General features: G+C 40.5%; 1 protein-coding gene across 1 annotated transcript in view; it reads left to right on the forward strand.

The window, feature by feature from the left end:
• LOC124253157 (sodium- and chloride-dependent glycine transporter 2-like) overlaps positions 1-12,137 on the forward strand; it is a 55,634-nt gene that overhangs the window by 27,218 nt on the left and 16,279 nt on the right. Inside the window, exons 2-6 of the mRNA XM_046686874.1 lie at positions 4,771-4,896; positions 5,939-6,070; positions 6,964-7,255; positions 8,659-8,791; positions 11,093-11,196. Of these exons, the coding sequence (XP_046542830.1) occupies positions 6,064-6,070; positions 6,964-7,255; positions 8,659-8,791; positions 11,093-11,196 (536 nt within the window). The 5' untranslated portion in view covers positions 4,771-4,896; positions 5,939-6,063. The remainder of the gene's footprint in view (positions 1-4,770; positions 4,897-5,938; positions 6,071-6,963; positions 7,256-8,658; positions 8,792-11,092; positions 11,197-12,137) is intronic.

Consider the following 12,137-nt stretch of genomic DNA (forward strand, 5'->3'; position numbering starts at 1 on the left):
AGTTTGTGAAGAGTTATCCCCCTTTGTTTACTTGCTAGCAGACGACATTTTCAGTGATCCTCAGTGTGGATGATTTAGAGAAGAGGAAGTTGATTTTAGAGTATTATAACAAGGACATCAGATCAGCCAAAGTGATTTCAAGTAGAACAGGCATCCCTTTGTCCACTGTTTATCGTGTTTTGAAAAATATTGCAAATGGATATGGCATTCAGCACCAGGGAGGCGCAGGTAGGCTCAGAAAATTGACTGTCGGTGACAGGAGGCGGCTTGGTATTCTTGTTTCTAAAGACAAACGGAGGAGTTTAGAAAACTTAAAGCTGGATATGATTGATAGATGAACTGTGGCTGTCTGTAAGGAGACAATTAGAACTGAGCTGCATGCAATGGGTTGGCAGAAAAGTCGAGGAATTCCATCACCGATCATGAAACCTGAACAAAAAGAGCGAAGGTTGAACTGGTGCTTACAGCATAGACATTTTAACTGGGACAATGTGATTTTCTCAGATGAAAGTTCTGTGTGGCTGTTTCCTAATACACTGAAATTCTGGACCAAGCAAACCGAAAAACCTTTGTATCAGCGCCCAAAGTACAGTCCGAAATTTAACGTGTGGGGTGGCATATCTGTGTTAGGGGTAACGCCCCTCTGTGTATTTTAAGGGAATATGAACAGTGAGCGGTACACAGATATTCTCGAGGGACATTTACTTCCATCTGCTCACGTGTTCTATGGAAATGTTTGGATTTTCCAACAGGACAACGACCCAAAACATCGTTCAAAGCATTCACAGGCCTGGTTTCGGACCCAAATATGACATTATTCGATTGGCCAAGCTATAGCCCTGACCTAAATCCAATAGAACATGTTTGGGGTCTTATGAAGGAAAGTAATTAATAAGAAAAATCTGACAAATATTGCTGAAATGAAAGAAGAGGTGGTCCGATATTGGGACAGCATGGACCACGACTTTCTAACTTCTTTGATCAGTAGTATGCCCCGCCGCATTGAAGCCTGCATTGCTGCCCATGGTGACTTGACAAAATACTAACTGCTCACCTGTCTTTGAATCTGGAGTTATGTTCTGCTAATATTCACATTTAATGCGTGAGTAATGAGTGAAAAAAATATAAAAAATTACAATCTTAAATTCTCAATAATTTCTGGTTGTACTGTATCTGTATCTGTAATATACTAGTATTCAGATCATTGAGAAAAGTTCTCCTTTATCACACATGTGATTGTTGTTTATGTTCCCAGTGATTATTGATAGCGTTAAAGCAACGTAATATGTAAGGCAGGCAGTATCATCTGTAGTAGTACTGCCATACCTAGCACCATATATCTATTACTTTCTTTTTCTCTTACACAAAGGTGAAACATTATAGGATTGTCATGGTAACGATCATTTGGCTTACCATTCGTTGTCTAAAGGGCGGTGGGGTAGCCTAGTGGTTAAAGCGTTGGCTCGTCACGCCGAAGACCCGGGTTCGATTCCCCACATGGGCACAATGTGTTAAGCCCATTTCTGGTGTCCCCCGCCGTGATATTGCTGGAATATTGCTAAAACTAAACTCAGTCAGTCAGTCAGTCGTTGTCTAAAAGCTGTAAAATGATTGGCGCAGTATTGTGGTCGAATATATGGGCCTTTGTTAAAACAAGTTTCAAGCCTCCTACATAAAACAAAATGTTTTCATGAGAAATCTGTGGCTGTACTTTTGTTCAGGTAAAACTTCCTTTTTATCTCAGAGTAAATGTATATTGTCCAGTTTCAACCAAATGTGTTTTCGAATGATATGATCGAATCAATTTGAGCTAATTGAATTATCTTTATTGTTAAGGGAACTAATACTGGTCTGTTGTCCAAATGTCATGCTTTCCAGACCGTGTCCTGTATGGCAGTCTCAGAACGATGTTATTTTCCCTTCCGCCAAGCCCTAAATGAAGCATGTCTAGATTTTCACAGGTTCAGCATCTGTTATCATCTGCAGGAAAACTCAATACTAAGTAAACATATTTAACCCTCATGGTTGGCGGGACCAACATCTTCAGTAACATTTGTATATCGAACCATTGAAAGACATGTGTCAGACTTTTACATTTGCATTTTTTCACATGCAGAAAACACATGAAAACAATGGCCAGCTTTACACATCTGTGAAATACATGTAAATGCAGAGTTGTGTGTTTGTTAATTTCAACATCCCGTTAACCTTGTGTAAATCGGACACATGTTATCGTATCTCATTTGCGTAGATGGATGTTCGTGTAGTTGATGACTGGATAGCCTTGTCCAGACCCGATTATTTATAGACCGCCGCCATACAGCTGAAATATTGCTGAGTGCGGCGTGAAGCTAAACTTATCAAAACGTTTCGCTGGGATGTAGATACCTCCACGGTTTGCCAAAACAACAACATCATTTCCCTATGTAAAACAAATCTGTGTCTTCGTTTGTCAAATTCCGACTAAATCATGCACATGTCTTTATGAACGTATGGTACAAGTCAAAATAGGGGAAATCAAGGTGCTTTGTTGTCACTGACGCTGCCAACCATAGAGCTGTTTGAACGTTTCCCTTTGATCTTGATTACTGCATCCTCGATATCTCCAGGGTATACGTTACGATCACTCTGCACTATATCCTGGATGCATCTACGGCTTTTTATGTTGATTTTATTACCTCCCTTGGCTGGCTTTTTATCCTATCAGGTGTCTACGCTGGGAAGTTGAGCGAACCAGTCACAAGTCACTTTCACTTCTTAAATTATCTAACCGTTTAAACTTGGCAACACAATTGATGCAGAGGTTACTCTGAAGATGTCGAAGGAGTTCTTTTACATAATTTTTAAAGTTTCAGATCTGTCAATTTGTTTGTATTATTTCTCAAATCTGAGTGGTACTGCGATCAAACTTTCGTGACTGCGACCGCTGTCAGGCTGTTCACACTGGCAAGCTCGGGTGTAACGGCGGCTTAGCTGATTGGCTACTGTGAGAATGCGGAGCCAGCAAAGGGAGGCAATATAATTATCGGGCCAAGGCGTGGATGCATCCAGGGTATAGTGCAGAGTGATCGTAACGTATACCCTGGAGATATCGAGGATGTGATTACTGCAACATTGAGTAAACGTTTTCTGCGCAAGGTCTGTATGACCCTTTTTGAGATCTGGGTGTATAGAGCTTGTTCGGTATTTCTCCACAAGGTATATAGTACTATTCAGGAAAATGCGCTCACGTGAAAAGTATATTACGTTCAAACGACGACAGGGTTCAAAGATTTTTCAAAACAGAACGCATTGTTGAGCATTTGAAATGCTGAAAGGGCGGTTTCTACAACCGAGGTGTGTGTTTTTATATATTTTGTTTAGACCAGTGGAATAAAATTCAAATATGAGTGTTTCATTTTCAGTGTAGTCACGAGACATAATGTCAATTGTACTCACGAAGATGTTGTTTTTTCATAATGATGTATTTGACTCTTAATTTGTTTAATTTATGCTCATGTTTAAAACACTCGGGGAACATTGCTAAACACGGGTACCGGACGAACTCTTACTGTTCGTTTTACATACTCATCAAAATTAGAATATTGGCGCCTACATGGTACGAGGTACTTCTTTACAGTTTCCTGTGGTATACGCACGGCATAGACATGTGAGCTGTTTTAACAAAGTATTGGCGAAGCGATGTAAAATAAGATTATAAAGCATGAAACACAACAATCGCGTGAAGCGAGTCACGTGATCACCTTAGCCATCGCACATGTCTGTTAATGCAAGCAAGCAGACCTTGCTATCAGGAAAAGCGTCAAAATTTATAAGCAAAATTTGTATGCCGGGACTCACAAATCAGCCATTTTATCGACCATTATATATTGGGTTGGCTTAATGCTGGACAATCCTTTGCATAGAGACGTCAGGCAATAAACAGTCTGTGGATAATTGTACAACATTTCTTGATACTGAAAATCTAATGGAAATGTCTTAACTCTGACGTTTAAAATTAGGTTTGAAATAATGAACTGTCTAAATCATTCTAAAAGTAATGTGCACACATGTAGATGCCATTATAGTCCGTTTGCTGCAAAATCCTCATACCATTTACGTGAGTTGAGTGAGTTTAGTTTTGCGTCGCACTCAGTAATATTCCAGTTTTATGGCGGCGGTCTGTAAATAATCGAGTCTGGACCAGACAATCCAGTGATCAACAGCTTTAGCATCAATCTGCGCAATAGGGAACCGATGACATGTGTCAACCAAGTCAGCGAGCCTGACCACCCGATCCCGTTAGTCGCCTCCTGCAATTCTAACCCGGATGTTCACGGGTCATGCCGTTTAGGACAATTTGTTGTTTTCGAGTGTATATATATTTGCCATTTCATCGGTACGATTTTGCAGCAAACGGACTATAATTCGGATTTTTTTCACTACCGCCAGGAATATATCAACATTTATATTATACAAAGATATATGCCGGGTTTGGGAAATGATTGAAATGTATGCATTTCTACAACATTTCCATACATTCTCACACTATACGTAGATGCAAATGTAAACAAATGAACTTAAAGACTTGGAAACGAATACATTTACATGAATAACACGTCAAGAGATTGGCTTTTATGTGCAGTGAATCCGTCCAAAGCCCATATCAGCTTCAGAAACAGTATAACATCATTTCACTTTACCTCGGAACGCATCACCTGCAACTGGCTTTGCTGTTTAGTGTTTACCAATATTGTCTGTCGACAGAGTTGGCTGTTTCATTATTTCCAGAAACGCCTGAAGAAACAAGAGAAACATGGGGTCATCGAGTGGATGGCATCATCACCTTGCTGGGCTACAGTGTGGGGGAAGGAACTTTGCTGAAGTTTCCTTACCTGTGTGCAAGGAACGGCGGATGTATGTACGCAGATGATGTGAGTGAGTGAGTGAGTTTAGTTTTACGCCGCACTCAGAAATATTCCAGCTATATGGCGGCGGTCTGTAAATAATCGAATCTGGACCAGACAATCCAGTGATCAACAGCATTAGCATCGATCTGCGCAACTGGGAACCGATGACATGTGTCAACCAAGTCAGCGAGCATTATCACCCGATCCCGTTAGTCGCCTGTTACGACAAGCAAGGGTTACTGAAGGTTCATGCTAACCCGGACCTTCACGGGTACGCAGATGATGTACTACAACGAGGTTTATTTCCCCCAATAAATTGATATCCCCAATATACCTTCATCTTAGAGAAACAGCTCATAAGGTAACTTATTCACTGACGTACAAAATAAATAAACACAAGTCATGCTTCTTTCTTTTTTTTTGTTCTTTTCAATTTCCATATACATTTATTCATTACAATTGTACCTAATTATGTATTCCGTTATGTTATTATTTGTTTTGTTTTTGTTTGTTTATATGGGGGGTTGGGGGTGGGTGTTAAACTGTAAATCAACGTAAATATTCTGAAAAGTGTTTTGACTTGCATAAATTATCTTGAATAGCGCGTGCATAATATGCACCAACACAATGAAACTCAATTCATCGAAATTATTAGTGCCATACTACTTAAACGTATGCATGAAAATACAAATATTATTTGCATTCGAGCGAGAAAGAGCGACTGAAATGTTGCAGATCGGGGTTTCACACAACATCTTTCCCACAACGTTCGCTAGACAAGGGGAACCATTTTCATACTAATGACACGTATCAACCAAATAAACAAAACATATCACAGTCACAAAACTGAAAAAAAATATATGGAAAAATACCTAATTTGTAAGATAATATTTCCTGAAAACCTGTTTGTTCTGATAGTAAATTCGCGATAGAAAAACACAGACTGGAGAATGGCATCAAGCATCTTCTTGTCACAAAACAATACAGTGGCGAAAGCTATTGGTCTCAGAAATGCTTGTTTTGGAGATGCCTTTGTGTTCTGTTTTCAGGAGCATTCCTCATCCCCTACCTGGTGTTTGTGGGCCTCTGTGCTGTACCGCTGTACTTCTTGGAAGTGGTCATTGGCCAGTACTATCGAAAGGGCCCTGTCGAAGTTTGGAAGTTTTGTCCTGCCATGAAAGGTGATGTATACAATATAACTATATAGCAAGTCTTTATCAAGTATTAAAAACCTAAGACACCAGTCCTATCTAACAAATTGTGCAAAAATAGTTTCAATAATAAATTATATATTTTTAGATTTCATGTTTCATTAAATATTTATTGATTCATATTGTTATTTGTCCTTGTTATCAGCGCAAGTAACATCTACAAAGAAGCCGTCTCGGAAAAAAGAACGTAAAATGTTTTAAGAAATTTCTGAATTTTATCCAAAGATTTACAAATGCAAATAACCATTTATTTAAGTATTCCTTTCAATTCAAAACAAATATTTATGTCCGTTCCTCTTTATTGCTCAAATTTAATGAGTGTACTACAAGTAAGTGATATCGAGAAGTTGGTTTGGTAATAGAATGCTTTTGGAAAGTTTATTGACATTTGCTGCAGACTATGGTATAAATTATGTTTGTGAAGGCATCTTCCGAACAAATGTCCAAATGGAAATACAGTTACATTGAAACGAACGTCTCTGGGCTATTCGGTGATGGAAATTATATAAGTACAATTAGCTGTGTTATGTTTGAGGGTTTGGTTTGGTTGTTGTTTAACGCCGCTCTCAGCAATATTCCAGCTAAATGGTGGCGATCTGTAAATAATCGAGTCTGGACCAGGCAATCCAGTGATCAACAGCTTGAGCATCGACTTACGCAATTCAGATACGATGGCATGTGTCAAGCAAGTCACCGAGCCTGACCACCCAATCCCGTTTGTCGCCTTACAACAAGCATAGGTTTCTGAAGGCAAATTCTAAACCGGATGTTGGTTGATGGAAGCAGTGCTGTAGTGTATAACTTCTGTTACCCATGTATCCTTCAAAGCATGCCCTACCTGTACATTTGTATTTTCTGAACAGGCCTTGGCTTGGGCACAGCGCTGGTGTCGCGGATATACGCCATGTACACATCCATGTACTTCTCCTGGTACCTCTACTACTTCATCAACTCCTTCTTCAACCCTCTCCAATGGTCCACGTGTGGGAACTCCTGGAACACGCCTAGCTGTGTGGAGTCGACGCTATATGGACATGCTGGGATGAACACCACAGTCAATGGCACTGTTCCACTGCAAGACGTCAACACTACACACTGGGTTCACCCGAATGTGTCTTCTGGGAGATTTGCTAGTGCTTCAGAAGAATTCTGGAGGTAAGTATTATAGTCATGGTCTTCATAACCTCTGACATAGTAATTGATACCGATGTTGAGACGTTTATAAGTCAATTTTAATGCTTCACTGAGCATCTGTTGTCACCTGAGATTATTTATAGTTATGTGGCTGATATGATTACGATTTTGGCTCCCACAATGTTAGTGAACTCAACAAACCTAAACATATCATTGGATTGACACTAACGCCTTTGATAGGCTTTTAGAAGTTGACAGAACATGAACACGTGGCACGTTTTATCTATAACAACTTAGTCATCCGGTATATTGCAGCACTCTTCCTAAATCGACTTAATGTAATGTTTCTGTATTTCAGCATATAGGGTACCAACAAAAAAATAAACAAACAAACAAAATAAAACAAAACAAAGCAAAGAACAACCAAAAAGCAATACAAGGACAAACACATAAACATGCCAAAAAAAGTCCAAATCTACCCATTCAGAGACGTTTCCTTTCGATATTGGCAAATCTGAACAACGAACTGATTATTTTTTCGCAATCTTACCTCCTCTGTATCCATGAATACCAAATGGCGTCAAATGGTCCTGATCAGAAAGATATTGTTTGTTTGTGGAAAACATAATATGTTGAGTCAACTGCAGTCAGACATTTCAGCTTTAGTACTTGAATGCATGTATATGTCTTCACAATACACAGTCATAGTCATGAGGTGGTGATGAGCTGGATCGCAGACAGGTACATCCTCGATACCCTGGATGCATCTACGTCTCGGCCCGATGATTTTACTACCTCCCTTGGGTGGCTTTTTATCCAATCAGGTGTCTACGCTGGGATATTGAGCGTACCAATCACAACTCACTTTCGCTTTTTAAATTATCTAACCGATTAAATTGGCAACACAATAATATATTGTTGCAAAGGCACTCTGAAAGAGGAAGAAGGAGTTCTTGCATGTATTTTTTAAAGATTTCAGACCTGTCTATTTGTCTGTATGTTTTCCCCCCAAATCTGAGTCGCACTGCGAACAAACTTTCGCGACTGCGATCGCTTTCTTTGTTGACACTGGCAAGCTCGGTTGTAACGGCAGCTTATCTGCTTGGCTACTGTGAGCATGTGGAGCCAGCAAAGGGAGGTGATAAAATCATCGGCTCGAGCCGTAGATTCATCCAGGGCATAGTGGAGATTTTTCGGAACGTATACCCTGGAGATTATCAAGGATGAGACAGGTAGTGAATTCCGAAATATGTTAGCAACTGACATCGGGAGAGTGCAATCTTCAATCTCGGTCTCGATGATACTTGAAACGCAGACATAGCGATCAGGAGTTGCCGAAATTTGCGCACACAAGTACTGAACTCCATGGGGAGAGTGCCATCTTTGATCTGACCAAGAATTTGCTCACAAGACAACTGTTTCAGATATAATGCACTGGACATCTCGAATGGCCTGGATGATACTGGATCCATTCGGTGGCCGTTGTTTGGGTGTCTGACCTTCACCTATGTCACCATGTACGTCATGCTGTTTAAAGGCATCCGGGTCACGGGCAAGGTAATGGCGAACGTCAGTAAATTTTAAACGTCACGGCTGGTGAATAACAAAATTTAATTGTTCGACGATTCCACTGCAAAAATGCTGTGATTTAGCGGGGCTCGGAAATCAGTCACGATATATAGTGTTTGCTGAAAGAGTAAATACACTACTTACTATCTTACTTATCTTACTATACACTATTCACTCATCAATATGCATAAACATGTGGGTACGTTGTTTGAAGGAGGACAGGTAATCCTACCTAGACCCATCAGATCCGGGTTAGAATTGGTCTTCAGCAGCCCAGCCTTGTCATAAGAGACGATTAACGGGATCGGGTGGTCAGACTCGCTGACTTGGTTGATACATTTGATCGTATGCCAATCGCGTAGATCGATGCACATGCTGTCGATCACTGGATTGTTTGGTCCAAACTCGATTATTTACAGACCGCCGCTACCTAACTGGAATATTGGTGAGTGCGACGTTAAATAACAAACCAACAAACCCATTTATGTAGAGCGATGCTCATGCTGTAGATCACTTGATTCTCTGGTCCAGATTGAACTTTTTTTACAGACTATAAATTGCAATATAACATTATTTCCAGATCGTGTACGTCACCTTCATGTGCCAAGTGCTGATGTGTACAGTCTTCCTCATTCGGGGCTCCTTGTTGCCAGGGGCGACGGATGGACTGTTTTATCTGATACGACCAGACTTTGGGTACCCTTGTCAATATCTACAAATCTGCTGTTGGACGGATGGTCAGGATGACTTGCTTGATGCATATCCCTGTATCTGGATTTTGTTGATCGATGCTCATGATGTCAGTCATTGGAAGAACCTAACAGAGTCTTCTTATTGTATCCTAGTTGCGTAGATCGATGCTCATGATGTCAGTCATTGGATGAACCTAACAGATATTGTAAGTTGCGTAGATCGATGCTCATGATGTCAGTCATTGGATGAACCTAACAGAGTCTTCTTATTGTATCCTAGTTGCGTAGATCGATGCTCATGATGTCAGTCATTGGATGAACCTAACAGAGTCTTCTTATTGTATCCTAGTTGCGTAGATCGATGCTCATGATGTCAGATCGATGCCTCATGATGTCAGTCATTGGATGAACTAACAGAGTCTTCTTATTGTATCATGCGTAGATCGATGATGATGTCAGTCATTGGATGAACCTAACAGAGTCTTCTTATTGTATCCTAGTTGCGTAGATCTATGTCAGTCATTGGATGTATTTGCGTAGATCGATGCTCATGATGTCAGTCATTGGAAGAACCTAACAGAGTCTTCTTATTGTATCCTAGTTGCGTAGATCGATGCTCATGATGTCAGTCATTGGATGAACCTAACAGAGTCTTCTTATTGTATCCTGGATGCGTAGATCGATGCTCCTAGAACCTGAACAAGTCTTCTTATTGTATCCAGATGAACCCTAACAGAGTCTTCTTATTGTATCCTAGTTGCGTAGATCGATGCTCATGATGTCAGTCATTGGATGAACCTAACAGAGTCTTCTTATTGTATCCTAGTTGCGTAGATCGATGCTCATGATGTCAGTCATTGGATGAACCTAACAGAGTCTTCTTATTGTATCCTAGTTGCGTAGATCGATGCTCGTGATATCCGTCACTGGACTCTATTATTTACTCGTCAAATGGTTAGAGTATTGGTGAGTGAGACTTAAATAAACAAAGAAACACTTCTTCATCATGAGTAAAATTTGCATTCAGCATCTATACTTGGCGTACTGGCAATTGGGGGATTAGGTGGCCTTTCGTATTTGGTTGAGTCATGTCTTACAGGGGACGGTGGGGTGGCCTAATAGTTAAAGCGTTCGCTCGTGATGCCGAGGGCCCGGGTTCCATTACCCACATTGGTACAATCTGCCAAATCCTTTTCCAGTGTCCCCCCGTCGTGACATTGCTTGATTATTGCTAAAAGCGGCTTAAAACCGTACTCACCCACTCTCTCATGTCACACAACTAGTGAGTGAGTTTAGTTTTACGCCGCACTCAGCAATATTCCAGCTATATGGCGGCGGTCTGTAAGTAATTGAATCTGGACCAGATAATCCAGTGATCAACAGCATGAGCATCGATCTGCGCAGCTGGGAAGCGATGACATGTGTCAACCAAGTCAGCGAGCCTGACCACCCGATCGCGTTTGTCGCTTCTTACGACAAGCATGGGTTACTGAAGATTCATTCTAACCCGGACCTTTACGGGTCTCATGCGACTAGAATACTCGTGGGTGCAGCGTTAAACAACAATGAAATTAACAAAACTGTTATCTTCATGTAGATATGGATCGAAGCGTGTGGCTACGCCCTTCACTCAATGGGCACCAGCACTGGGATCGCCAACACCATTTCCAGTCACAATCAGCGGAGCAGTAACTGCTGCAGGTATATGGGAACGGTTATGTAACACCCGGGTAGAAATATATACTCTTCCAAAGCAAATAGGGGAACATGAACTTTCAAAATTGTCAAAGACGGACATCTTTTGAACGCTCAACTATATCTCTTTGTCACCACCCATAAACAAAACGCATAGCATGCACGTGCATGAGGTGTCATTCTTGATTTTGACGGTTTTAAGAAGGTCGAATTTTTTATTAATTTTGACAATCATTTTGCATCAAACAGTTGTTAGTGTTTGTTTCTATTTCCAGCCGGGTTTAATTTTTGTTTGAAAATGAAAATCGTACGCATGCAAATTTCACGTCATACACCAATCATCTTTCAAGAGCAATTCCTGTACAACCAACTATGGCCATAAGGAAGTGCAAGTGGTGATGCACTCTCAAAACATTCATTATTATCATGTCAACATATATCTCCCAATTTGTTTTCAATCGTAAATTAAAAATGGAACTCCCATACATTTTGTAAGAGAATAATATTTTCACATTCAGATCACATCATGTTTATCTTCCACTTCTGGGGTCCCCAAGCTCATGGATGGTTTAACACATAGAAATGTAAATGTTGTTTTGACAACTCCCATACATTTTGTAAGAGAATAATATTTGCCGAAAGTTTCACATTCAGATCACATCATGTTTATCTTCCACTTCTGGGGACCCCCATTCTCTTCCCACATTTGTAAGAGGTTACTCCTGATCATATTTTCCTACGTAACCCCATTCTCTCTGTTCTAATCCGGCCATATTTCCCGGTTCTCGTAAAATCCCTAGCGGCAAAAGATCGCAACACGAATTATCTCCCTTCTTTCTATCCAATCAGAACACCTGTTACATCGACTTAGATTCAATTTGACTAACACAAGCAAATGTGGGGCCACAAATATCCCCATCTGCCGGGGACTTGTGTTGATGTTACAC

This window comes from Haliotis rubra, unplaced genomic scaffold, assembly GCF_003918875.1.
Source record: "Haliotis rubra isolate DU_JTF1 unplaced genomic scaffold, ASM391887v1 Scf533, whole genome shotgun sequence".
NCBI lineage: Eukaryota > Metazoa > Mollusca > Gastropoda > Lepetellida > Haliotidae > Haliotis > Haliotis rubra.